Source organism: Passer domesticus, chromosome 22, assembly GCF_036417665.1.
Source record: "Passer domesticus isolate bPasDom1 chromosome 22, bPasDom1.hap1, whole genome shotgun sequence".
Classification (NCBI taxonomy): domain Eukaryota; kingdom Metazoa; phylum Chordata; class Aves; order Passeriformes; family Passeridae; genus Passer; species Passer domesticus.
In genome coordinates this window covers 2,427,980-2,455,341 of record NC_087495.1, presented here as the reverse complement: position 1 = coordinate 2,455,341, position 27,362 = coordinate 2,427,980, and the positions used below count along the sequence as shown (strand labels likewise).

The following is a 27,362-nucleotide window of genomic DNA, read 5'->3' as shown; positions in this document are numbered from 1 at the left end:
GAGCGGCCGGCGCCGGGACCGCGCCTTGCACGCTCGCAGCCCGGGACGGCACATCCCCTCGGGCCGGGGAGCCGGGGCTGCCTCGGGGGGATGCTGCCGGCAGCGCCGGGGCACGCGGGACCCCCCACACGGGGCTTGGGGCCCCCCGAAAGAGTTAAAGGAGGCGTGCGGGAAGCCCGTCCCTCCGCGGCCCCATTGGTTTCCCATCCCAGGTACATCCTTCGCTCGTCACCCTCGCCACCCTCGCTAGGCCGCGGCGGCGTCACGAGCGGTGCCGGGGCTCAGCGGGCGCTCGCCCCATCGGGGCCGGGGCCGGCGGGAGTGGGGTGACGGCCATGGTGAGTGGGGGGGCCCAGCGACACCCCCAAATCTGGGGGTGGTTGAGCGGGGGCCGCTTGGCCGAAGCGGGGCGCGGGTGATGCATCTCCCGTGGGATGCTCTTTGTAACCCCATAGGACCCCCCCACTGCATCCCGGGGGATCCCCGCGGGACCCCCTTTGGACCCCCGAGGGGCTCCGTGAGACCCTCATTGGACCCTTAAGGGATCCCCCATTGCATCCCATGGGACCCCCCTAAGACACCCCCAGGGACCCCCGAGCACCCCTGGGTGCCCCACTTGCCCCCCCCCCCCCCCCCGCGTTTTCTTTGTGGCCGGGGGGGGGGGTCACCAGGTGGAGACCCCAAAGTGGGTGCCCCCCTCTGGGTGCCCCCTCAACCCCCCGCCGCCCCAAATCCACTCTTCACCCAGACCCGCACCGTGTTTCCCTCTGCGGAGGGAGGGGGGCGCCCCCCACCCAGCTGAACCCACTTTTGTGGGGCTGTTTGCGAACACCCCCAAACTGGCTTGTACTCCTCCCTATTTATTTTTTAAGTTTAACCCTTTTTTAGCTGCTTTTTAAGCTTTTCTAAAAAAAATACTTTATCTGCAGTCAGGGCTCCCTACAAAACAGAGGGCGCCCCCAAAACACTTTCCCAGCACCCCTGATTAACACCACGAGTTGCTAATTACCCCCGGACATCCTAATTAGCAAGCTGAGCCTGGCAGGGCGCTGGCTGCGGGCTGTGGAGGTGCGGGGGCACCCATGGGTGCCGTGGGTGGGGCGGGTGGGCGCCGCTTTGCCAGGCGGGGCTTTGGGGGTGCGGGGGTGACCTGGGGGGCTCAGGGTGGACTCGGGGCGATGGAGGGGCTGGAGGGAGGCGAGGAATCGCCATGGCGATGGTGGCCGCGGTTGCTCCGAAATGGCGCCCGGACGGGAATTGAAAGCGGCCGGCGGAGGCTCGGGGTGCCCGGTACCGGCTCGGGGCTCCCCCGGTACCGGGGCACAGCCGGGGCTCCTCGGGCCCTCCTGGGGGTGTGCGGGCTCCGAGCACGTGGGGCTTATTGTTTATAGAGAGAAGGAGCGATTCGGGGTAAAACCAGGCTATTTAATGCTGAGGTTTTTATAAGTTGTAAAGAGAGTGAAAATCCCTTCCGCGGGGGTTAAATGTGGGCGCCCCCCACTCTGTTGGAGCGGGGAGAATGCATTTTTATTCGGATTGAAGCAAATAACGACTTGGAGGGGGGAGGTGTGTGACAAAATCTACCCCGTTTTGCCCCACAAAAACGGGTGCTCCCGCTTCACCTGCCGGAGAGGGTGGGGAGCACTCCGAGGTGCTACTATGCCCCCAATATTAAGGATATGGGTGTTAAAAATACCTCCCGGACCCGATTTCCCCTCAAATTAACGATGCTGGGGGTCGATCCCAGTGCCTCCCGGGGGTGTTTTGGGGAACTCGGGCTCAGTTTGGATTCTCTGATGGCTGGTACAGGGTTGAGCCAGCACATCCCTTGTGAAAGGAGAACAGAAAGGGATTTCTTTTTTGGTCTTTATCCTTGTTTTCGGGCTAGGGTAGGCGGGGTGGGGGATCGCTGAAGGAAAAAAGATTGCATTTCCTCAGGAAATGGAGTGAAAGCTGGGATTCCAGGAATTTGGTGTTGCAGAGCCGTGGGGGCTACGTGGTTCTCCCCCACCGCGTGATCAGGGATTTGTGCCCGGAGCTGCCAATTTCAGCCATGTGCGAAGTACTAAAATAGGTGGGAAAAAGTGAAAGGGGCTGGGAAAAAATAGGCTCTAAACAGAGATTTTTCCCCACGATAAAATCTTGCAGTTGAGGCTCTTTTGCCTCACGGTTCTCAGGCTCCAGGCGGGTGCCCAGGGGAGATTTTGGGGCTGGAAACAGAGATTTTGGTACAACCAAGGAGGGAAACCACCTCTTTGTTTTAACCCTTTTTCTTCCCCAGGTGGGTTTTGTGGTTAATTAAACTGAGGCTGGGGTTTGGGATCCGGGGAGAGAATGAGACTTGTTATTAAGTGTGCAAAGGGGGGTTTGGGAATGCTGCTGTTGGAAACAAGGCTGAGAACCGGTGCTTTCATTCTGCCAGGAGAAATTGAGACACGGCTGTGCGGGGTTTGGATCAATTTATCCCGCTGGGATTGATGGCAGCGGAATGGGGACATCCAGATGGGTTTAAGCCCCCTCCCCGGGGTGAAGGGTTGTGAGTGGTGCCGCTCGGGCCATCGTTGCAGGGTCAGGGTGGATTTTGGGGTGCTCAGCCCCTCGGAGGGGAGTGGAGGGTTGTTTGCTCCATCGGGAGACAATCTGGCTGGATGGCAGGGCAGTGCCAGGGGGAAGGAAACAGCGGCGGCGGCACGATAAGGGCTGGCTGCCAACCCGCGAGGTTTTCCTTGTTTTTCTGCCGGGGATGAGATAAGAGCCGGGCACAGGCACAAGATAATGCCCGGGGGACACGGCGCCGGGAGGGAGCCCGTCCACAGCTGAAATTCCTGGTGCTGTCGCTTTTGGGGGCTCGCAGGGACGTCTCCGGCTGTTTCACGGTGCGCGGGGCTCGCAGATGGGGCGTAGGGCGGGAGTGTCAGGAGAAAAGCCATTTTCTCTGCTGCCAGCCTTTCCCAGGTGCCTGGCACTCCGGGGTTCCCTGGCACAGGGGGGTCCCTCTCCCCGCTGCAGGGCGGAGGTGGATTCGGCTTTATTCCAGGCTGAAGGGGAGGTTGCACAACCCGGCCCCGGGGGAAAGTGAGGCGGGTTCGGGCTTTGCTCAGCTCTTGGCTCCGGCCCTCTTTGCTTTCCATAACCATCCTCCGGCATTTGTGTAGTGCTTTACTACCTCAGAGCCATTCGGGATTTTGCTCCTCGGAGGAGGAGGAGGCTTTAGAAGGTGTGTAAACCTTCCTTCTCCTTCATCTTCTTCCTCCTTCCGGGCCACTGAGCACCTCTGTTGCTGATCTCCCCGTGCAGATGTCGACCTACAAGCGGGCGACGCTGGATGATGAAGACCCCCTGGAGTCCCTTGGTGACGGTGATGGATACTCCAATGGCTTTCAGGTATAGCTTCATGTGTCTTTTAGGGAGGAAAAAGGGGATTTTGTGTCCTGGCAAGCAGCAAAGGGGGTGCAGAAGGGTTTTCTACCTTTGACCAGTGTCTGGGGGGTAAAGTCCAGTGTGGGCAGAGCCATGTTGGCTCCTGCCACTGCTGCCCTTTGCTCCCCTTCTGGCACAGGGAGCCAGCAGGGCCATATCCTGCCTGCACTGTTTCAACACTCCACTTCCCAGTTTTTCTGCTGCCAAACCCCTTCCCAGCATGGCTGGGGTGAGCAATTATCGAAGCACTGGGAGTTTTGTCCCCACACAAAAGGGGATTAGGTTAATTCCTCCCCAGGCAGTGGGAAAGCAGCTTAAAGAGGGCTGAGGGTGGCAAGAAAACACCCCACTGCTGCCAGTGTCCAGCCTCACCGGGAAAGGTTCAGGTCTTGTGAGACCTCCTCTGTCCTGGCCCCAATCCCAGCTCCATCAGTCCCTAGAATGGTGGTTTCTGCCCCAAATGTGTTTTTACTTTTCCCGGCGGGGCTGTCTCCGCTTGCCGTCGCATCGAGATGTTTCCTGGGGATGTTTTTTGGCTGAGTGGGAGTATCCTGTTAAGGCACTTTTCGATGCAGCCCCCACCCTGTCCCAGTGCTGGTGGTGGGGATGGGGACAGCTGTGGGGTTACGCTGTGCTCGAGGAGGGGATCAGGGTGGCACGGGACAGCAGGTGAGCCCTCCAAAGCGCTCGTCCCGCTCCCTTTCCTGCCATTGTGCCGCCCTTCCTGCCTGGTTTCTGGAAGGCAGCTGCTGCCTTTCCCAGCCCAATCCATGACGGATCCCTTGCCGGGGCTAAATTTCTGCTGTGGGCTGTGGGAAGCAAAATGGGGGCTGCGTCAGTGAGTTTTTCTGCCAGCGGGGAGACGACGCTGCTCTTCCCGCAGGTGAACTTCCGCGGCTCACGGGGCAGCCGGGGCTGCTGGGCCGAGCGGACGCGTGCCGAGAAGCAGCTGGTGGTGCTGGTGGGGGTGCTGGCAGTGCTGCTCATGGCTTGTCTGCTGGGACTCATCTTCCAGTACAAAGCCAGTAAGTCCTTTGCTTGTTTTTTGGGGACCAAAACTCCCCCAGGAAAGGGAGGAGCCTAGGCTCAGCTTCTGCATACAAACACTGAGGCAGAGCGGCTTATCCAAGCAACCAGCAGGGATGGTTTGTTCAAGCTTTGAGCAAACAGCTTCGCAGGGATCCTGCCCCCTTGACCGGAGTGGGTTGCTGGGGAGTTCCAGAGTGCAAGGGTGGGATGCTTACCTGCACCCCTCACCTCAGGACAGGATTCTTGGGTATCAAACAGGATGTTCAGGTGTGGGGTGGGATCTTTGGGCTCAAGACAGCATGGTCACCTGCACCCCTTCACCCCAGGGTGAGATGCTCAGATGCAGGATACGGTGTTTCTCTGATCCTTTATCCTGGAACTTGAAGGCTGAGTACAGGATGGACTGTTTCTCTGCATCCTTCACCCCAGGGTAGTTGACTGGGCACTGGGCAGGTTCTTTGGGCATAAGACGAGATGCTTGCCCTGGGATGGGATGATAGAGCAGGATGCTCAGATATAAGTCAGCATGTTGGTCCATGTTGCTTGCCCTGGAGCAGGGTGGTAAGGTGCAAGGTGGGATGCTCAGGAACCAGGTGAGGTATTTGCCTGTATCCTTCAGCTCGGGGCAGGATGCTCTGTGGTGCCGCTCATTCTGCTGCAGCAGAGGAGCTGAACCTGTCCCTGCCCCCCAGGGCCGCCTGCTGTGTGCCTGTCAGAAGCCTGCATCTCCATCACCAGCTCCATCCTCAGCTCGCTGGACCGCACAGTGAATCCCTGCGAGGACTTCTTCAGCTACGCCTGTGGGGGCTGGATCAAGGCCAACCCCCTCCCCGATGGTCACTCGCGCTGGGGCACCTTCAATAACCTCTGGGAGCACAACCAGGCCATCATGAAGCACCTGCTGGGTGAGTGCGTGGGAGCGGTGGGACCCTGCAATGCTCAGGAGCCCTGTTAGGTCCCAGGCATGCCAAAAACATCTGCATGGAAATTCGAGTTTGGAACTGACCTCCAGTGTCAAACCAGTCTGTGACACGCGTGCTGTGAGGACACTGAGAAACGGATCCTGGCTTTGACTGCCTTCCTAGAGATTTTTGACTGTACTGAGATTTTTGACTGTGGTGTTGCTAGTCTGTGGTGCTGAGTAGGGGAAAGGCCTCTGCTCTGTAAACCCCATGGTGACATTCCCAAGAGTTCTGAAATTCAGGATGTGCACTCCAGACTGCACCCAGAGGCTGTAGTGCCCCAGTATCACCCCAAGGATATATGATTTTCTGTGCTATAACTTCCAGCCTTTGTGAGTAGCCTTTTGAGAGGCTGGCTGCCAGTATGGCCATTTTTGGGGGGCCAAAACTCCCCCAGCAAAGGGAGGGTCGTGGGCTCAGTCTCTGCATGCGAAGGCTGAAGCAGAGCGGCTTATCCGAGCAACCGGCGGGGACGGTTTGTTCAAGCTTTGAGCAAACAACTGGCTCCTTATCAGCACTTTCCACTGCGCCAGGGCTGATTATCTGGAAAGAGAAGGTTTGGGAAGAGTGTTGTCTTTTGAGAGAAAGGGGGTGGCGCGGGAACAGCTTCGTCCCTGGCTTTTCCCGCAGAAATCTGGCGCTGGTTTTACTGGGAGAAGAGACTGGGCCTCCAGCCAAGTGGTCACAGTCGGCATTTCCTTGAATTCCTTGGAGCTGAGGGACCTTTAGTTAATAAAACCACACAGCTGGGAAGCCAAAGGTGCAAGCTGTGTCATCAGGAAAATAAATTAAAAAAACCAAAAACCCTCTGGGGAAGCAAAATTTTAGCTGGGGAGATGAAAGGAAGGTTTTGGACGCAGAGGAGAAAAATGGGTTTATTGTTCCTTTTTGCAGGAATAAATAATACAGGTCTGGGGGGCACCAGCACAGAGGCAAGGGCAGCACTCGGGGCTGGATGATGCTGGGAATATCAGAGCTGCTGGAAAAATAAAAATGCTCTTTGTTTTTTCTTTCTTTATCTTTTGTCCCCATAGAGTTGGAGCAGTCACTGTGGGTGGGAAAGGAGAGGGGGGCAGGGGGCCAGGAAGGGATGGGGCCAATGGGATGCCCTTGGGGTTATGGTGGGGACTACTGGGACAATCCTTGGCGCCTTTTTGGAGCTTAGCCTTGTCCAAGATGGGGCTGAATCCTTTTGGGTCCAGCAGATGCCCATCCCTGGAGCCCTATGTGATTCCCCCTGGGTACTTTCCACAGAAAATACCACGGCCAATGTCTCCAGCGAGGCAGAGCGCAAGGCACAGCGCTATTACCAAGCCTGCATGAACGAGAGCAAGATCGAGGAGCTGCGTGCCACCCCGCTCATGGAACTCATCCAAAAGGTTTGTCCCACTCCTTGTGGAAAAGCCATCTTCCCTCTGCAAAATGGGAGGGAAAGCTCAGTCATGGGCAGTCCCAGCACCCTCCATACTCCATTCTTGGTGCTTCCTGCATAGGAGCATCCCCCAGGCCAGGTCAGACAGAGGCAGGGATTTATAATCCTATAATGGGGCTTTTTAGCCCCCTTGCAAGATGTTTCCCCCCAGGATGGATATTGAGGGGATATTGAAGCAATTTCAGGTGTTCATTTCTTACTCAAAAGTTGGTTTTGCTGTCTGTCCCCAGCTGGGTGGCTGGAACATCACAGGTACGTGTGCCAGTGACTTCAACGAGACGCTGCGGGAGGTGACGGCGCATTATCGCACCTCGCCCTTCTTTTCCGTCTACGTCAGCGCCGACTCCAAGAACTCCAACAGCAACGTCATCCAGGTGGATCAGTCAGGGCTGGGCCTCCCATCGCGGGATTACTACCTGAACAAGACGGAGAACGAGAAGGTGAGGGTGTTGGGGGAAATGTGGGTTGGCTGGGGGGATGCCATGGGTGGGTGGTACCTGCTGTGCTGATCCCACCTGTCCGACCACGCAGGTGCTTGCGGGGTACCTGAACTACATGGTGCAGCTGGGGATGTTCCTGGGAGGCACCGATGAGGAGTCAACGCGGCAGCAGATGCAGCAGATCCTGGACTTTGAGACGGCCTTGGCCAACATCACCATCCCGCAGGAGAAGCACCGGGATGAGGAGGTCATCTACCATAAAATGACAGCAGGAGAGCTAAAGGTAGGAATGGAGCCGGCGAGCTTCCCCAGTCTGCTGTGGTTTGGGAAGTGGGGTGAACGGGTGAAGGTGACGCAGCTCCTCTGGGAATCCTGACACCAGCTGACATAGCCTGGGAAGCTCTTGTGCAACAGCTTGGCCTACGTCCTCCTTGGGGAAATCCTACCCTGACCCTTCCTCCCAGCGTCTGGACCACCCCTGGGGCCAGCAGCTGTCTTACTGCAGCACTTATGTCCTCCTGGGACTGCTGCCCTTGGATGTCAGCCTGGTAACCTCCCAGTGTCCCCAGAGGGGCTGTAACTTGTGTCAACATCTCTGACACCCACCCCACTTTCTTTTCTTTCTTTGTGGGAGGAAATTGTTTACTCCCCTTCAACCTTTCAAGGATTCTGATGTTATAGGAACTGGCCTCTGCAAAATCTGCTGAATCCATCACATGGAGATAGATATAGCCAATTCCAGCTCAAGAACCCTTGCAACCCCTGCAATGGTTTTTAGGTCCATAGCAGCACTGTGGCTTTTGCAGGAGCTGGCACCGGCTGTGGACTGGATGCCCTTCCTCTCCACGGTCTTCTACCCTGTGGAGCTCAACGAGTCAGAGCCCGTTGTGGTCTATGCCAAGGAGTACCTGGAGCAGGTCTCTGACCTCATCCTGGCCACGGATAAGTGGTGAGAACCCCCAGCCTGTACGGAGACCCGGGTACCCAGGGTGGGCAGGAATGTGCTGTTGCCTACTCACCTCCTCTCACCATAGTCTGCTCAACAACTACATGATTTGGAACCTGGTGCGGAAAACCAGCCCACTCCTTGACCAGCGCTTCCGGGATGCTGAGGAGAAATTCATGGAAGTGATGTATGGGACAAAGAAGGTGAGGGTGAAGTCCTCAGTGCACCTGAATCACCATTAAAATGGTGACGGCTTTTTATCTCAAGGCCCTCTCATGTGGCATCCAAACAATAGAGACGTGGGGCAGCTTTTGGGGTGGCAGAGGGTTGGGTGGGCCAGGTGGAGCAAGGGGTGGGAACGTGGAGGGCTTTGTTCCATGCTACTGCTGATGACCACCTCCTGTCCCATGCAGAGCTGCCTCCCACGCTGGAAGTTTTGCATCAGTGACACGGACAACAACCTGGGCTTCGCCCTGGGGGCCATGTTTGTCAAGGCCACCTTTGCTGAGGACAGCAAGCAGGTGGTATGTCCCCAAGGCAGCAGCATGCGAGTCCCGTTGCTGGGAAAGCCTCTGCAGTGGTGGAACTGTCGGGGCAGACAATGTTTCTCTGTCCACTGTGTTGTGTTCACTGTGCATTTCTGTGTGCTGGGTTTTTCACCATGTGTTGTCTTGGCCTCCCAGCCTTTTCCTCCCTGTGGTGTGAAGGTCCTTGACCTCTCTGGGACAGGAAGCCAGCTCTTTGGACTGACGCTGTGCTGCCTTGTTTTGTCTAGGCGGAGGAAATGATCGCGGAGATTAAAACTGCCTTCGAGGAAAGCCTGGAGACCCTGCAGTGGATGGATGAAGAGACGAGGAAATCAGCCAAAGAGAAGGTGAGGTGCTGGTGGCTGCGCTGGGAAGAGGGTGAGGGTGGAAGATGGTGGAACAGGGCGAGCCTGTCCTCCATCTCTGGCACTGAGAGCACTCTGGTCCTTGTCACCCTTCAGGCAGATGCCATCTACAACATGATTGGCTATCCCAAATTCATCATGGACCCCAAGGAGCTGGATAAAGTGTTTAATGACGTGAGTTTGTCAGATATGTCCTCTGGGTTTTCTATAGGAGGTACAGGATGTGTCTGTATCACCATGGCTTCAGGGCAGCCTTGAACCCCAGGTTTCCTCCAGAAGGGTTTCACTGATGTCCTTGGCTCTTCTCTTGGGACTTCTCAGAAAGCTGTGGGCCAATCCTGGGGTGGCTGGGGCTCTTGGGATCACTGCCTGGGAAAAGGAGGAGCCGTTTTCCGTAATGGTGATTCATTGCCCTCTAGAGACTAAACAGATGTTGGAGAGGAGAAGAAGCCATAACTGCTGGCTCTAGAGGCTCAGACATAACTGTGAAGGGAGGAGTGGGGCTGGGCAATCACCACACACCACTCACATCTTGTTCTTTTGCAGTACGAGGCCGTGTCTGACCTCTATTTTGAGAATGTCATGCAGTTTTACAACTTCTCAGCCAGGGTCACGGCTGACCAGCTCCGGAAACCGCCAAACCGGGACCAGTAAGTCCTCTGCTCCACTTCCCTGTTGTACTCAGTGGGGAATATCAGCACATCTGGAGCACTGGGATTTGGTGTCCACCAGCCTGTGCTGGTTTTGAGGAGATAAATTTAGGACAATGGCTTTGCAACATGAGTGGATGTTGTTGGAGCAAACACTAGCGATGGCTTGTGTTGCCATGGTGGTCATGTTCGTGTTCCTGCAGGTGGAGCATGACACCTCCGACGGTCAACGCGTATTACTCTCCCACCAAGAATGAGATTGTCTTCCCTGCCGGCATCCTCCAGGCCCCCTTTTATACCCGTGCATCCCCCAAGTAAGAGCCATGGGAAAACAGAAAGGGCAGGATTCCCAGCTTTCCTCTTATATCCAAATCTCTGGCTAAATTTCATGGCTTTGGAGAGCAGAAGCTGCTTTCTTTACCCTCCTTCATTACCCTCCTTCAGGTCCCTGAATTTTGGTGGGATTGGCGTGGTGGTGGGCCATGAGTTGACACATGCTTTCGATGACCAAGGTATGACCACGGCCAGGTGGGTGGGCAGCTGGAGGGGTGGCCAGTATGAGATGAAGAATCCACTGTGGTTTTGCAGGCCGGGAATATGACAAAGACGGCAACCTGCGTCCCTGGTGGAAGAATTCCTCCGTGGAGGCCTTCAAGCATCAGACAGCGTGCATGGTGGAGCAGTATAGCAACTACACTGTCAATGGTGAGGCAGTCAATGGCAAGCACACCCTCGGGGAGAACATCGCCGATAATGGGGGCCTCAAGGCCGCCTACCGGGTAGGACCATGGGGCTGGGGAGATTCGAAGGGGGACATGGTGTGGTGGGATTTGTGTTGTCTCCTGAGCCCACTGTGCTCCCTGGTTTTCAGGCATATCAAAACTGGCTGAAAAAGAATGGGGATGAAGAAACACTCCCAACTCTCGGCCTCACCAACTACCAGCTCTTCTTTGTTGGCTTTGCACAGGTACATGTGGTGGTGACCTTGGGAGGGTGGGGACACAGATATTTGGGGGTGGAGCATACCCAGATGGGGTTGGGAGGGTTTGATGGCAAAACGGAGTCCTCCAGAGATGATGTAGTGGGTGGAGAACGAGATTGGGGTGGTGCTGGTTACAAAGAAAGACAAAGCTGCAGCTTGAGCTGCCTTGGCCCCTGTCACGCAGGCAGAGAGGTTGGATTCAGCACCGAGCTGGCCCTGTGGTGATGGGTGTCAGTACTCAGGCCCCTTGTGCTCCGTTTGCAGGTGTGGTGCTCGGTTCGCACACCGGAGAGCTCGCACGAGGGGCTCATCACCGACCCCCACAGCCCCTCGCGTTTCCGCGTCATCGGCACCGTCTCCAACTCCCAGGAGTTTGCAGAGCATTTCAGCTGCCCCCCGGGCTCCCCCATGAACCCCCTCAAGAAGTGTGAAGTCTGGTGATGGGCGAGTGCCCTAGGGAACCAGCGGCTGGTTGCTTTGTCCTCTGCCAACAGCTGGGCTTCCCCAGTCCTCTGAGGCTCAAACCACTTCTCCATGCCACGGAGAGCCCGACTCTTCAGCCAGAGCAGTGTCTGTGCCCCTGGCATTGTCTGAGGTTCAATCCACTGTGAAAACTCCTCATCCCCCTGCTTGTTGGTGAAATGACTTGGGTTTGGGGGTCTCTTCTTTCCCACCATGACTGGGCCAAGTGCCGAGGAACAGGCATCTGTGGGCACTGCCTGTATTTACACACACAGCGCTCCAGCCTGACCCACCACCCGGAAAAGCCCTCTGGTTTGGAGGTGATAAAGGGAACCCCCAGCAGCAGCAGGTTTGTCTGCGTGTCTAAATACACCTGATGTTCCACCTTCTGTCCAAAGATACGCACACAAGGGTGGAAAATATTTTAAGATATATTTTTTGGGGGGGGAGGGGGGAAGGGGAAATACATATATTTTTTTCATGTGTTGTGGAATACACTGGAAATTTTCAGGGAAAATGCATTTAAAAGCCTTTTTTTAGTAAAATATTAGTATATTTATTAATTTTTTTTACTTAGTGCAGCCGTAGGTGCAGTACCCTGTGGTGACAGTCCCTTGGCCAGGGAAGCTGGGTAGGGCTGTGGATATCTTTCCAGTCTTGGATCCTGTGTTTCTCTGGGAGGAACTACCCTTAGAGGATGCTGATGGGAAAATTAGGGACAGCAGCCCTGGGGACAGAGCTGGAGGATGCTGCAAGCCACAGAGGCTGTGCTGGCATGCTGCAGCTCCTGGGATTAGCTTTAATTTCAGAGCATAAAGGGAAAAATTGACGTAACCAAAGATGTAACCAAGGTGGTGATGGGGTGGATGAAGCATCCTGAACTCCCTCCTCTCTCCTCTGAAGCCAGGCCAGCCAGGATTTCCTGGCCCTAAAGCTTCCCAGACAAGTGCAGGCGGTTCCTGCCGCTGCTTCTCTCATGCCAAGCCTGCCCTCTGCCTGGGAAACTGCAAGCCCCAAAAGCACCATGTGCCCCCAAAACTCTGTCCCTCCACAGCTGGTTTGGCACCAGTGTGAGAAGTGATCAGGATGGCATTGAGGGACTGTTTTAAGGGATGTTTTTAATATTTGTTTTGAGGGGAAAGCACTGACAGGAGCTCAGGTGCTGTGTGTTGTCTTCTTGCTCTAGACAAAGCAGAGACATAGAGGGATTTTTAATATTTATATGTAAAGGGAGGGTTGGAAGGGGCTGGGGTTTTGTAACTATTTTTTCACCCTACGCGGAGGCTTATTGTAATTGAAATAATAAATACTTTTTACTGGATTTGGAGCTGATTACGACTCAAATATTCTTATAGCAGGAGGGTCTGCATCCATTTATTTGTGCTCTTTTCCCTGTCTACACCACTGAAACTGTCCAATGCTGACAAAACTGAGCCAATGAGGTTTTTCCCAGCCTGTGCTTGGTGACTGCTGCCTCTCTTAGAGGCTAAATCCAGGGGTTTTTGCCCAAAAACCTCACTCTCACTGCGGGTGGCTCTTTGCTTTCCATCTCTATGGCATGGCCCCACACAGCTCCCTGGCAGGGAGGTCTTTCCCAGATGCTTTTCCTTCCTCCCGGGTGAGTTTTTGGCTGGCTGGGCTGTGGTTGGATCCAGTGGCACAGGCCCTGTGCAGGTTTCCCTCCAAACTCCCTTATTTATGGCTTGGTGATGCTGGTGGGATGCTGCCAAGTCCATAACAGGCCAACATTTACTCTGAGCAGATGCTCCATGGCTTCATCAGGCTTGCCCAAAAAATGCAAGGCAGGACCTGGACTGCAGGCTCCCTGCAAGCCTTACCCCAGCGCCTGTCAGGGCTGATGGTCGTTAACCACACCAAGCGCTGGGTACTCCTTTGCTATTTAACCTAGGAATTGTTATCAGGGGCTGGATTTGGGGCAAAACAGGGAGGCTGCAGCCCACTGGTAGCAAACTTTTGGGAATACAGAGTGTTTCTGCTGCTGTCAGGGACGGAACTGAGCTAGCAGTGAGCTGGGGACATGAGTGTTGCATAAATAAGACATTAAAATACCTCTCTGGCTGTTTTTACCGTGTTTTCTCACCCAGATGGAATCAAAATGTAGTAATAGCACTCACTCTGTGCTTGCACGACTCGGTGTGGGGCCCTCTGTTTCCTGCAGCGCTGAGAGCAGCCGAGGCCGTTGTTTTCCCCGAGACCTGCCTGGAAATGGCGCAAACCCGCAGAGGGCGGTGGAGCCGAGAAAATCGCTGCCTGCAACTCCAGTGCTTGGCTGGCAGGAACCAGCGATGTTACCGGAGTCCCAGTTTGGTCTGGATGTGGCCCCACGTGTTTAAATTGTGGTGGAATACCTGCATTCCTAGGGAAAGAGAAAAACAGTGTGGGCGTAAGGCAAAGAGGAATAGAGTGGGGCTGGGGTGGGAGGGTGTTTTCCCAGCTGCAAAGGAGCAAGGAAGGGAGCACAGGCGTCACATGGAGATGCTGTTAGAAGTGGTTGAACCATCCAAACAGGAAACACTTTGGCTCTCTGGGACTTAGTTGCAGGGAGGGACCAGGCAGGTGATGGCTCAGGAGCAGCCCCAGGGCAGGAAGAACTTCGAGGGTGACCATGAGCTGTGTTGTGGTGGGGGACACCGTGGTCAAGGCTGCCCATGTGGGCTCAGGTGGAGGGAGTTTTCCTCCCTGGGAGGCAGCGGGCACGGGGAGAGCGGGCAGGAGGTGAATCATCCTGCTCCGTGCCAGCGCCTGGTGTGGGCTTGCCTGGTCCTGGGTGGTATTCACTTTATTTTGTGCTCAGCTGTGCCCTGGAGGGCTGAGACGTTGTTTGCTGAGGGCTGAGCCCGGGCAGGGGGAAGAATGGGGAAAGCTCCAAGCAGGACCTTTTTTTTTTTTTTTTTTTTTTTTTTTTTTTTTAATATTGGGTGGTTTTTTTTGTCTGGAGGGTGTTGGAAGAGGAACAGTGCAGGGAAAAGCAGGAGAAGCCAAAAGAGGGAGGTGCTGCTGTGCTGTGCTGGGTGAAAGCAGGCACCTGGATCATGCTGGAGCCTACAGAGCTGGAAATGGGGGCTGTTCATAGGTTTGGTGGGGCCAAGACAGCTGGAGAGAGGCTGAACCCAACCATCTGAACTGCCCCTCCTTCATGCTTTGTTCCCTCCAGGTAGGATCTGACCCCTGACACATCACAACAGTACTGAGGTCATGTAGTTGGGATGACCAGATTTTAGGAGCAAAAGCTTCCCTGAACAAGCCACACATTCCTGAAGGTGGGAGGATAGGGAGTGGGAGGTGGGGAGCAGGTTTCTAAATCCCACTTTGCAGCTGGAACCTGCTCATTCTGATCACTGGCTTTTCACTCAGAGCCAGGCTGAGTCAACAAGAAGGCTGCATCTCCTCACTCACTCCCAGGACCATGGCTTTGTGCTTTACACTTTTCTCACTTTACACTTTGCTCTTCACAAGCATCCCTGCAGGGTTTACCCCAATCCTGTATTTTCCTAAACTCACCAACAGCTCCAGCATTCCTACTGCGCTCTGTGCTGTGAGGTTGTCTCTGCTGTGGCAGGTACACGAGGCACTGGTGGGACTGGAAAAAGGGCTGGTGATGCTCTGAAACAGGAGCTCAGCACTGTAGGCTCCAGCTGCCCACAGTGACACATCAGTTCCCAGGTGCTAACAGAGCTAGCAGGAAAAAGAGGAGGAAAAACAAAATGGAGAGGCGGCAAGAAGGGTGTGAATCCAGCTGGAACTCACTCAGGCTCTAAAATCTGCAGGATTTGTTGGCCAAATCGTCCTGCGTAGGGTAGAAGGGAGACATAGCTGCTTTTTCTTCTCAGGCAAAAATAAAAAGAAGGGAAAAACATGGCTGGGGAGAGACTTTGACTGTGGAAGGGCTTTAAGGCAGAGCTGGGAGCCTGGCTCCTTTGCCTGGCCAGTGCATTTTGGGAGTTTCAGCAGACAATATGGTGAAAATGCCTTTTTTTTTTTCCTTTCTAAATAGGCAAAAAGTGTCACATCCAAAGATCCTGGAGTTCGGAAGCTCTTTTGCAGCTGTGTTTACAGGCAGCTATTTCTGTAGAACAGAGGCAGCCATGGATGTCAATTTGCTTTTGAGATTAATTTCCTTCCATGCAAAGGGGGGTAGCTGGAGAGGGGCTGTGCCGGGAGGTGGTCATGGAATGGCACCAGCCCCCCAGAACACACAGCCCTACTTGCACCCTCCAAATAATAACAGCCAAGTCTTTACCAGCTGTGGAGGGAGAATTGTCTTCCCAGCAGGAGAGGTGTGCTGTGAACACAGCAGCTCTCTGGGAGATCTATCAGTACCTGGGCAAATCCCATATCATGAGAGAAGTTCCCCCTTTGACTCCCATTTTTGGGGAGTGGAGGAGTAGTTGGCCTTTCTTTTTGGTCATTCTTATTTCTCTCTTCAGTTTTCCTGGTGGGGAATTAGTTAATACGGCAGGCTGAAGGCTGCTGAGGAAAACTGACTCAGAAAAAGCAGCCACAGCCCCCTCTAAATATTTTTCCTGGGTTCAGATAGAAATATTCCCCCGTCAGGACTTCTTCACAGGTTGGCAGGGCTTGGTTGGGCTGTTTCCCCTCCAAAGGAAATCTCAGTGTTTCCTATTTCCCCCCATTTCCCACAGACAGTGTGAGGTATGTATGAGCTCACCTCCTCCCAGGTATTTCCCTTACCCCGATGCTCAACAAAGAGCACAGAAAGGGACACTAAGCCGCACATGATCACCTTCCCCTGCTCCACTAATGCCTGCGGGCACTGCAGGAGGTGGCTGTACCCTCGGGGTAGCATGTGAGTAAGTGATGAAGTATTCCAGTTACAGGGCTGCTTGTCATGGAGACCTGCATGGCAGCTCCCAGCTTTCCTTCTGAGAACACACCTCAGAGGAGGGAGAGTTTCTGGACACACTGCAGTCCTTGGGTGTCCTAACCCTGCCCTGCACAACCCCATTAGAAAACTCAGAGTCTGACTCCAAAGGGAAAACATACTCAAGACCCTTCTACTATCTTTTGCCCACTGTGCTGAGTTCTGCTCCAGTGACCAACAACCAGTCCAAATTCTCCACCATCAGATTTACATTTAAAATTCCAAATTACTTATCTGCGTATAAACAGGACCGCTGCACAGACAGGGACAGATGTGACTTCTGAGGTAGGTTTTCTTCAGTGCACAAGACCTCTTCTCTCAGCTTGTGGCTGTACCAGCCACTCTCCAGGTGCCTGAATACACCACCATGAGAGCTGTTCACTTCAGTAAAAGCTTTTCACGTTTATTTGTGATTGAATTAAAGCATTATCTTCCTCCTAAACTTGCAGCTGCTCAGAATTTGCAGCAGACGGGACACAAATCAGCTCTGGGAAGGTTTCCTAGAGCAGCACCCCAGGCTGGTGGCTGGGGCAGCACTACCTGTGGGCACAGCGAAGGCGCTGGGAGCGTCTCCCTGGGACGTGCGGCGCAGCAGGAACGTTGGAAGGTGCCAGCGGGTTGGAATGAGCCCTCGGCAGCCAGCGGCGAGGCAGGACAAGTCAGGACAATCTGGCAGCTGCCGGAATCTGTTCTGAGGTGCTTTTTATCTCCCTGAGATGGTACAAACCACCTTGGCCGCTGCCAAGCTCAGGTGGTGGCCGTGAGGAGGGTTCTGCAGGTTGGGTGTGAAATGGTGAACGTGGTGGTGATGTGGCTACCCCGGGGGGATGATGGCTTGGTGTGACATGGGGTTAGGTGGACACATCTCCCCACAAGGGCAAGTCTGGAGGTGGGCTGCCCTGGGGGTCCCCGGGGTCCCTCACAGCCACTCCGTCACCCTCAGGACTGTCTGCCCTCATGAGAGGTCACAGTGTGGCCCCTGTCAGCTGCCCCAGGAGCTGGGAATTGGGGCTGGGAGCTGTAGGGCTGGTAATGGAGCTGGGGGTGAGGTTTTTTAGGTAAGTCCCTTCCTCGGGCCCGTGGTAGGGTGGGTACTGCAGGACCCTTCACAGCCAAGGGGGTCCCAGGGCTCCATGTTGCATTCAGGGCTGCTGCCCCTCATGATGCCTCGGGGGAGCTGCGGTGCTGCCCCTTCCAGCCCCTCCAGAAGCCAGGAATTGGGGCTGGGGGTGAGTTTTCGGGCAGGGGAAGCCCTCAGTGAGGTGGCTGCTGAGGGACCCAGGAGCCCATGACAGCCTAGGGCCAACGCTTCACCCTCAAGCGCTGCCGAAGTCTCTCCGAGCCGAGCCGAGTGTGCCCGAAGCTGTGCCCGCGCCGATACCGAGGGATTCCGAAGATCGCCGAGAAGCTCCGAAGAGCTACGAGCGGGGCGGGATTCCCTCTTCCGAGCCCCTCCGAAGCTTCCCGAACTGTCTCATGCGCTCGTTTTCCGGAAATAGTCGAAGTTTACCGAGCGCGGGGGTCACGGGAGGTGCTGGGCCGAGAGGGGAGGGAGCGGGTGCAGGGCAAGGCGCATGCGCGCGCGAAAGCCTGTCCGGAAGAACCCGAGGTTTGCCGAGCGGCGCTGGCTGACGAGCGATTCCGAAAAGAGCCGAAGGTTGCCGATCAGCCGTGGGCCGAGCGACTCCGGAAAGAGCCGAAGGTCGCCGATCGGCTCTGGGCCGAGCGGCTCCGGAGCGGCCCGAAGGCGCCCGAGCGCCCGCCCGGCCGGACAGCTGGAGGCGGCCGCAGCGCCATGTTTGATGCTCCGCTACTCCAGTGAGGAAAATCCGCCGGCATCGCCCCCGAGCCGCCGCCGCGAACGGCTCCGCTGCCCCCGGCGAGGGCGACCGCGACCCCCCGCCGCCGCCGGCTCATGAGCAGCGCGGCCTGAGCCGCCCCCCCTTCCCTCCCTCCCTCCCCTCCCTCCCTCCCTCCCCGCCGGCCCCTCTCCCGAGCCCTCCGGGAGGCGCGTTGTCACGGAGACCGGCGCCGGTGCCGGCCCGCCGCGCTGCCCCGGCTCTCCCCCGGCCCGCTCCGCGGCTCCCCCCGGCCCCGCTCCCCGCCGCGGGGTGGTGGCTGCGCTTGGCCATGAGTTTACCGCAGAAGGCGGCTTTGAAACCCGGCGCGGCGGCGGCGGCGGGGACCGGCCCCGGGAGCGGGGCGGCGGCGGGGCCGCCTCCCCCCCCGGCTCCCCCTCACCCGGCGCCGGCGCCTCACCCCAACATCAGGGCCTTGCCGCCACAGCCGCCCCAGCAGTATCCTTTGCCCCGGGGGCTCGGGGGTGACTCCCCCTCCCCACAGCGAGCAGAGCCGGGGGGGTGAGGGCTGCGGGGAGCCCCCAGGCCTGCGGGCGGTGGGGGGTGAGGGTTGGGGGTCGCGGGGCCCCCCGGAGCCGGGGGGATGTGTGAGGTGGGGGTTGCTGAGGGGTTCCCGGCTCTTTTTTGTGTGTCTGTTTGTGTGTGGGGCCCCCTGCAAAGGGGGGCTGCACCTGCCGGGATGGTGCCGGGCAAGGGGGGCCGTCCGCCTCCCGGTGGGCTGGTTCCGAGGGTCGGCCCTTTCCAGGGGGTCCCTCTTCCCCCTCCCCCAAAGCAGCGGTGACCCCAAGGGTAAACTTTTAATTATAAATCGTTCTTCAGTTTTGCTTCTGGTCCTGCCCAGGTAAGTGCTTTGGTTTTGTTGTTTTTCCAGGCGAATTTAAACCCAGTTTGTTTGGTTTTTTTAATTTACATCTGGGGACGATTTTCATGTGATTTATTTTATTTTATTTAATTTTTCTTACTTGGCTGGTGGGAATAAATCTCAGGTGGAACGTTTCACTGAGCAGCTTTCCCTGCCAGGCCACGCGTGGTGGGGAGGAGGCGCAGGCTCCCACTCCCCAAAATCCCCCCGCCAAAGCTACAAAGAGAGGCCGGCGGGGGCTGCCAGTGTTTTTTAAAGGTCTTGGGTTCTGTGCTGCGAGTAGGCCCCGAGTCAGGAGGGAAATACTGCAGGGATCAGCAGGAAAGTGCTGCCGGCCTGAGGTTTTGTTTGCAGCGTCCGACAGCATCCCGTGGCAAACCGGCTGTTCTCTCCCCCGCCTCCCTGGAGTTTTGGGGGGAGTATGACGGGAAGAACACACTTTGTGAAATATCTCCGTGCTGTGTGATCCGGGAATGGTGCAGGGACGGTCGGGAGTGTGTTTTGCTATTCATGTTTGGCGGTGTGTTGGGTTTTAAGGTGGAAGTGCAGGGTGGTTTTGGTGCCGAGGGCTGTGCTCTCAGAACTGTGTTCCCTGTGTATGAGCATTTTCCTGCTCTCACTTTCATTTTGGAGGTGGGAAAACCCAGTCCTTTTATAATCAGTTTAGGTCCATTGTTTTCTTGAACTTCCGGCAAGAATCACCCCTGCCATGACAACAAATTCATTGCCTAAATCATGAGACTGTTGACGTTACAGATTTGTTTGGGTCAAGTGAAAACCCCTGGACGTTCTCTTTGCTGGCTGATTTTGGCCTGATTTGTGGTACTCCGTAATTCCAACCGGTGCTTTAGGAATAAAAAAAAGTGGGAAGGTGCTGTCAGTAGAGTCAGCGGGGTGCTGGTAAGTAAAACTGTTGCTCAGGGAGAATTTCCTTCGGTTCTGAGGGATGTGCCAAGAGTTGGAGTGGGAATGCCGGCCAGCGTGCACGGGCTGATCGTCCAGCAAGGTGCTGCTTTGGCTGGGAAGGGGCTTTTTTACCGGGAAGGTGGCACTTGGGTGCCTTGGCAGGTGAGGGCTGCGGTTTGCCTGGCTCTGGGGCCGTGCTGGGCTGCCCGGAGCACTTCGTTCCCGGGGCTGCTTCTCCGGGTGTCGCTGGGGGGGAGCCTGCTGGCTCGGACAGGGGGCTGTGCTGCTGTGGCTGTTGCTTTTGGTGAGTTTTGCATGGGGCACTCGAGGGATGAAGTTTGGGTTTACTCCGAGCACAGCCTAAAAACAAAAAGGGCTTGGAAAGCCTGGAGAAGCCCCTAGAGGAGCTGGGGCTGCTGTGGCAGTGTGTCCTGTCCTGGGGACCCAACTGGACACTGTGAGTGGGAGGGAGAAGTGTTAGATGGGTATGGCAAGTTGGTGTTATGAAAGTGGGGAGGTTAAGATGACACAGTTTCATTTTTATTTCTAGACATGCCTGTTTTGAAAACATTGTGTTTGACCGATATCTCGTTAACTCCTGAACTACTGATCTGTGCTTGCAATATATTCAAACACTTTATTTTTGATGCTTATTGGGGTGTCCTGGTGAAGCTTATTCAGGTGCCCTGGCTGGTTTTATCCTCCACCAAAACCTGTGTTTGATTATAAACAAAAGCTGTTACCTCTCAGTGCTGCTCTGAGTGAGGCTCGGGGAGGAGAGTTCATCCCTGATTTACTGGAGTGCAGGGGGTCATCTGAGTTCAGCCTTATTTTTAGCCCTCTTTGGTTTCTTTTTTTTCTCTGTGTTTTGATACAACTGTTGAGCCACTGTTACCTCACAGCAGATAAAAGAGTTGCAGGTTTCTCTGACTTGGGGTTTTTAAACCAAAGCAGTTTCTTACTGGTGAACTTTGTAACTTTGGAAATACTTTTGGTTTCAGACTTAATTGTATCATGAAATTAAACAATATCTGTGTAATTGGAAAAAAAAAAATTGTGTGAGAGAAGTGTGCAGCATGTGCATGTAACAAGGCATGAGGGAGGGAAAATTAAAATACAGGAGAAAGAAAGATAATATTTTTTTGAGAGAAAAGAAGCTGGAAAGTGATGGACACGAAGAGCAAAAATGTCTGGCTGTAAGATTCCTTCTGTTTCCTGCTAAATAGGAAGTTATTGGAGCTGCTGTAAGACAAGACAGACTTGTGAGGAATTTCCTTAACACAGTGGCTTCAAGAAGTTAAATTTCCTGTGTAAAAGTAAGTTGGGATAATTTGTGGCTCTGGTGGTGGTGAGTACTCAGCCAAACCTGATTTCAGGCAGAAATTGTGCTCAAAAGTTGTCAGTATGGATAAATCCTTCAATTGGAGTCTGACCCTTATTTGGGTGGAAAGGACAAGCGAGGGTGAAATGACACACAGAAGGGATATTATAAAAAGTAAATCCCAGTCTGCCCTCCTTGGCTTTGACTGCCAGACTGCCTCTGCAGGAGAAGTTCCAGTGCAGTCTGGAGTGAGACTTCTTCCATAAAAAGGTGCAGTAACAAAGGTGCTGCAAGGGCACTGTGGGCCTTGTGGTTTTACCTCAGTGGTACTTCTGACACGTGTCACACTCCACCCTGCTCTTTACTCTCCCACTTAGGAATGAAGTATTTTTTTGTGTGTCTTACATTAAGCTGTTCTTTCAAAAGTCACTGTGCTGGGAATAAATTTTGTGGATCAATATAATCAGGTCACCAGTTTCTTCCCAGCCCAGATGTGGGCAAACATTGGCCTGTAAGGGACAGCCAGGTTGACGGATGGCACCTGGGGTGACATCCCGCAGCTGCTGGTTAACGTGACACTGTTAGTCAGAGCCACATCAGAGCTGTCTGTGGCTCAGGGCTGGTGTCAGTAGGGTTTTGTTTTCTTTTCCCAACTTCCTCACCTTTGGAGGGCGTTCCTGTTGTTGATGTGCAGGTAGCAGTAAACTTGACTTTAATCTGTCCCCGTGGCTGCTTCCATATGGGATTGGGCATCTCTGAAAAATTGGGTGTTCCTCAGGCTATTGCAGGTTGTGGCAGGCTCAGGGTGGGTGTCAACAGACCGTTACTAATTTTTTTTTCTCTTCTTCCTCCTTGTTAATTCCTTTTCTGAGAAGCAGAGAGGAAGAATCAGTGTTTGAGGGACTGACCTCTGTGAATTCCATCATTGCTGTGCGAGGAAACAAAAAATTGTGTGTTTTGCTAACATTGCCTGAGTAATTTAGTTTTAGTTTTTCCTGCATTGTTCAGCTAACTGTGCTGTAGTCCCTTTCAGGAAGTGCTGTGCTGGTTCCTACTGGGTTGGGTGGCATCTTCTGGATGCAAGCAGCTTCCCCAAGGCCTGGGGGGACAGCAAGAAATACAGGATGGCATTGAGGAATGTCTGAGGCTGTGTGGGAAGTCGGGGTGAGTTCCTGGCAGTGCTTGCCCAGTGTCGGGATGCAGGCCTGCCTTGGAGATCTGGTTAAATCAAGATTCTTGAGGAGGATGATGTGCATGGGGTTCTCTGTTGTCTCTCTGTGAACCAAGAGTTGAGCTGGAGGAGAAAGTGCCCAATAATTTTGCCCAGGAGAAAACCTGCAGCGTGTACCAGAGGGTCGGGGTCTCTGGTTTGCCGTGATCCCCTCTGGAAGTTTGGAGCCAATGCCATCTTCCCTCCCTTACTTCCCTTTTCAGTGGTGTTTTCCACACTACATGAGGGGGCAGCTCTGTGCTCTCTGGAGTTTGTCTGTTGGTGAGTTTGGAGTTGAAGACGAGGCATTTGGAAGCTGCTTGGGCACAAAAGTCAGCTTGAAGAGCGTGGTGGTGGCTCTGGTGTGGAGCACTCCCCGTGCAGCTGTGACACCATCCGGGGTGCAGTTGGAAACCTCTTCCAGATGCCAGTGGCCCAGGAAAGGGTCGGGTCCCGAAAGGGAAGGAGGGTGAGAGGGGGGAAGGAGGGACCAGGCTGAGATCAGAGGTGTCCCTTGCTCCCTGTGTTCCTGAGTTGAGGAGGAATGTTCTGAGATCTCGGCTGCATGAAGGGAAGGGGGCAGAGGTGTTGCCTGGGAAGTGTTTCTGTTCAGAAGTGTGGAAGCTGTGGAGATCAAACATCTTGGGAGGGTTGGAGCAGGAGAAGAGCTTGGAGAAGAGACTTTTCCTGCTGCTCCGTGGTGGTGGCTCCTCTGCAGGGGAGGAACGGGCACGGATTGGGGAGCGTGTTGCCAAAAAATAAAGGGCCTTAAGCCCTCTCTGCCATCTCCCCTGTTGATGTTCCCCAGCCTTGGCACATCTTAGTGTTCTTTCAAGCAGCAGTAGCTTTAATTTATTTAATGACAAAAGCTAATCATGTTAGAGGGCAGATATGTCACTTTACCAGCTTTGTAAGATTTTTGTGGTGAAATCTCTTAGAGAAAACCATTCTAAAAATGTGATTTCAAGTGGTTTATTTTCTTCTCACATCCAAGGACATGACTGTCTATGTTCTCTGGCAGAAGTCTGTGAGAGAGGGTTACTTTATCCATTTAAATATATGTGTATTTAATGAGCAGCTCTGATTTGGGAGCAGAGTTTGTGTAAGGAGTTGTTGAGAGAGTAACAGGAGACTCAGAACAAATAACTTCTCTTTTAGATGTTGGGAAATAGAAGGATCATTATCTGTTTTTTATTATTTTATCTGTGATGGATTTTGTCCATAATTTTCAGGCTGAAAGGCTTTTCTGTATCATTAGCAAACATTGGGATGTGTTGAGCTGGTGCATTTGATCCACTTTCGTTTAGTAATAGGAGTTGGCAGTAAAGATCTCCCTTCAGAAAGCATAGGTAACCTGTATTTTCTTTTTCCCCTAATCCAGCAATTTCAGGGCTAGTCAACTGTCAACTTTAGTTGTGTGTAAATCCGCTAATATGATTAAGGTTGCTGGAATTTTTACTCTGGGGAATTACAGATGGGTAGTATCACTGTTTTACAGGCATTGCTTTGGTAGGAAACTTTATCTGTGACTTGAATGTGGTTGCTGGCAATTGCAAAAGCTTTTCTGGAATGAATGGGGAAGAGAAAACTGGTGTTTGTTCCAAGGCATGAACATGTGGGGGGAGGAGTCGTGTGCCCCGTGGTCTGGAGGAACCAGGGGAAACTAATTTTTCTCCTTTTTTTTTTTGAGGGAGTACAGTTGATGAGACTCATGGTGCTGTGTTTTACACTTGCTGCAATTTCAAGCACTTCTCTGTACAGCTTTCCTTCCCAAACCCTGGACTCCGTTTTGTCTCCCAAATAGGAGCTGATGATGTGGAACAGCTGGAAGAAGAAAATAGAATGTGTTCTTAAAAAAGAAAAGGATCAAAGGGAGGAGAGCAAAATCACCTTTTAGGCTAGTGAGATTTTCTGGTGCATGTTATTCCTCTGGTTTATTCTTTACCTTTGGAAGGTGTCCCAGGGCGCACTCCCTCTTTTTGGAATAGGTGATGGCACGCTGTTGCTGATGGGACTTGAGTCAAATTGCTGCTGGGCATGTAACTAGGTTAATGGGACAGCATGATTATTTTTTTCTTTCCTGAAAGGAAAATTACACGCTCTGTATTTCGATTGTACCTGAGGAGTTGTTTTTACCTTTGTCTGCTGTGTAGTTGAGGTGGAGAGAAAAGGACAAGTTTCCCCACACTGAGGTTGTATCAGGTTTAAGTCAATTCTGCCTCCAAAAATAAGATGGTTTGGTTGTTGGTTGTAAAAACTTTGTGTTTCCTTTATCTACATGAGAGTTGAAATATTTCTAGAGCTTTAGATAGGCTTGAAAAAAACCCCAAGTGGCTTCCAGAATGTGTGTCTTGGAAATAAAACTTATCCCGGCCTCGACCGATCCTGGTAGCGCTCTCTGAGTCTGTCGGAGTGTTGAAATGGGTTAGGACTTGTTGAGGTGCAGCAAGCAGCTGCTCCTTTCCAAGTGCTTGAGCTCAGCAGGAATGAGGCTCCCATGCTCTGGAGTAAGAGTATCTGCACAGGAATAGCTATAAAAGTTGGAAGCACAGAGACCATCCCTGCTTGTTGCAGGGGAGGGGACTGAATGTGGTGGCAACAGAAATTTCCCTGCCAGCCTTGGAGTTTGCTCTTGTTGCTGTGAAAACACTAAGCAAGGAGGAATTAATGCAGTTAAGGTCTTAAATAACACAGATTTTTCTAAGTTTGGAAAGCTTTTGGAAGGTGGAAACTAATAAATGTTGCAGGGCTGCTCTGTTCGGGGTTGTCAGATGATGATTGTGTGTTTGGTCTGATTTACATGTGAGGGTGACTGTGAGTTACTGAGTTAGAGCAGTCAGAGGAGTGTGATTGCAGTGTCTGTGTCACTGGTGATGGGTGAAAATCCATTTGAGCTGGTGCTATGGCTTTGCTAATGGTGGTCTGAAAACTGATTTCCCTCTTTTATGTGTTATTAATAAGTTGTAGAAGTTACTGTGCCTTGAAACTGGCTTTTCCTGGGCTTATTTTGTTCTCTTGCCAAAAGGCAAAAATGAGAGAAGTCTTTGGTCTTTCAGACCAAGCAGGAGGCTTTTTCTATGTGCATCAAAGGGAAAGACTTTTTTTAGTGATGCTGCATTCAGCTTTTTTTTTTTTTTCGTCAACTGTGTTCTTGGGAAGGCTCCTAAGCATCCTGAGGAAAGGACCTTAAAAAAAAAAAACAGTGCATTTCTACTGAGTGGTAAGAGCCAGCCCTTCTGTCCTGGAGCTGCCATGACATCTTCCACAGAACTGTCAGGTCTGATGTGAAATTCAGACTGAAACCTGACCTTAAGACTTTCTGGAAGTCTTGAATTCCTGTTTGGGGTGATGTACAGGCTCCATACTGGACACTGGGTTTTGCAATGTGCAGCTGAATCACTGGGGTGACTCAATGTATTGTGTTGGAAAGGGAACTCAGCAGGGTTCTTGTAGTTGAGGGTGAGCAACCTATCCCAGTTGTTTGGGGGGAATTCAAGAACTGAAACCAAAGAAACACTTAAAGCCTGTTTATTGTGACTTTTAATGTGAAATTCATGGTGCACCTTGACCTCTGGAGTGTGCTGGGAAGGGGATTTCAGCAGCTTTAGCGTGGCAAGGCTCATTTGGAAAGTGCTTTTGGATGTAGTATTTCTTGAGCTGGTGAGACATCTTGATTTCTCTTTGCTCTGTTTAATATGAAACCAGCTTCAATTTGTGCCCCCCTTTCTCACTAGTGCTCACACAGTTATAAATACTTGCTACTGGACAGTCTTTCTCCAAATATTCAGTGTTTCTGGGCTCTGTGTTTTGTATTTTAGAGTTGTGAATGCAAATAATTCAGCTGTCAACCTGTCCAGCTTGAATTTTATGTTTTCCTTCAGTGTTGTGTTTTAAAGTCGATTTCAAAGTGCCTTTATATCTGTCTCTTCAAAATGAAAAAAAGACCTCATTTTTGCTGATATGCAAATACCACAAAGGGTAAGTTTCAATGAATTTAAACTGTTTGCCTTAATTCTATTTATTACCTTTCCAAAGCAATTTTGGAAAAGTTCATCTGCACAGATAAACTCCTCTATATTTCGATGTTTGGTTGTGGGGCTGTGCACCACGTTTAACTTGAAGTGATTCCCATTTTGCCCCAAGTACCCCATCTCATGGTGGTGGCCCTGGCACCGGTACCTGGCATCGCCGGCATTCACCGAAACAATTGGCCCTTGGCACAGCCCCCTCCCTGCCTTGCTGCAGCCAAAGCACACTTCATCCTCTCAGGCTGATGTTAGGATCATTAAATAAATGAATGAATTGTACTGTCACCAAATTCCCATCCTGGCAGACGAAGAACGTGAGAGTTTTATAGCTGGGACCCCTGTCCAGAATGTCTTATTGAATGCCAGGATGTCAGGAGTGGGAACAGTCAGCAAAAAGCTTTCTGGTGAAATGTGTGAGCCTTACAGAGAGTGATGGTGTGGAGCGCTGTAAAAGCTTGAATTACCAGACATCTGATGCTCCAGGATGAGTATTAATCAACCTGGGGAGGGTGTGGAGAAAGGAGCTGGAGCACAGCAGTAAAACAAGGGAGCAGGACAGACACGGAGAGTGGGGAGAGCTGCATCTCTATTGTCAGGTCAGCTCTGTCTTGTTGTTTGAAAGGAGTTTTTGGGGGAAGAATGCAGCCAGGCATGGAAGTGTTGAAAGCAGGGATAACTCTTGGTCTCCATCAGGGAGTTTGAGGTCTCACTGGTTGAGCTAAAACTCCTAAAGGTCACTGATGCTTCGGAAACTCTTGGAAAAGCTGCTGAACTTCCACCACTGGGAGGAGAGGGTTGCAAATATTCCCTCAAAGGAGGAAAATTCACTCCTCAGGCTTGGATTGCTTTTTCTTGTGGTCTAGCTCCATCCTTGCTTTTATGTTGTTGGCTTAAGATGGTGTTTCTGCTTAGGAATGGGAAGCAAAAGATCTGTACCATCCACACTGGCTGCAAGTGGGCCCAAAATGTCTCTGGATTGTGGGGAAAAAGGAGGAAGATGAAGTGTGTTCCAACCACTTTGGGGGACCAAACAGCACTGCAGCCCCTGATAATGTCAG

The 27,362-nt window shown here is 53.0% G+C and overlaps 2 protein-coding genes and 1 long non-coding RNA gene across 29 annotated transcripts in view; 2 read left to right on the top strand and 1 right to left on the bottom strand.

Moving 5' to 3' along the window:
• The first annotated feature begins 87 nt into the window (after nt 1-87).
• On the top strand, nt 88-12,563 carry ECE1 (endothelin converting enzyme 1). 6 transcript variants are annotated; one of them, XM_064397068.1, is made up of 18 exons: nt 88-212; nt 3,298-3,384; nt 4,304-4,445; nt 5,142-5,354; nt 6,666-6,790; nt 7,074-7,283; nt 7,375-7,566; nt 8,090-8,232; nt 8,318-8,432; nt 8,643-8,753; nt 9,005-9,103; nt 9,218-9,295; nt 9,668-9,771; nt 9,975-10,085; nt 10,216-10,283; nt 10,360-10,550; nt 10,643-10,738; nt 11,018-12,563. In XM_064397068.1, exons 2-18 carry the CDS (start codon nt 3,298-3,300, stop codon nt 11,192-11,194), a joined length of 2,262 nt encoding a protein of 753 aa, XP_064253138.1. In that variant the 5' UTR covers nt 88-212; the 3' UTR covers nt 11,195-12,563. The 6 variants fall into 6 exon arrangements, with proteins under 6 accessions (XP_064253138.1, XP_064253132.1, XP_064253135.1 ...); XM_064397062.1 differs by having other exon boundaries at nt 207-338; XM_064397065.1 differs by lacking the exon at nt 88-212 and adding an exon at nt 1,356-2,074.
• Nucleotides 12,562-17,637, bottom strand: LOC135285118 (uncharacterized). Its single transcript, XR_010350119.1, has 2 exons — nt 14,738-17,637; nt 12,562-13,592 (listed from the first exon to the last, which is right to left on the bottom strand). It is a non-coding gene; the product is annotated as an uncharacterized LOC135285118 (long non-coding RNA).
• A 435-nt stretch (nt 17,638-18,072) lies between these two features.
• EIF4G3 (eukaryotic translation initiation factor 4 gamma 3) overlaps nt 18,073-27,362 on the top strand; it is a 140,908-nt gene continuing 131,618 nt past the window's right edge. For all 22 annotated transcript variants that reach the window (XR_010350110.1, XM_064397054.1, XM_064397053.1 and 19 more), the window contains exon 1: nt 18,073-18,415. Coding sequence is in view for 21 of the 22 variants with exons in the window: in XM_064397054.1 (XP_064253124.1) it covers nt 18,249-18,415 (167 nt within the window). In the remaining variant the exon portion in view is untranslated. The remainder of the gene's footprint in view (nt 18,416-27,362) is intronic.

Bases quoted from the DNA above. Each gene is read 5' to 3' on its own strand.
- ECE1 (XM_064397062.1), top strand. The intron at 3,385-4,303 runs GTATAGCTTCAT...CTCTTCCCGCAG, and splicing joins GATACTCCAATGGCTTTCAG to GTGAACTTCCGCGGCTCACG. The intron at 7,567-8,089 runs GTAGGAATGGAG...TGGCTTTTGCAG, and splicing joins TGACAGCAGGAGAGCTAAAG to GAGCTGGCACCGGCTGTGGA.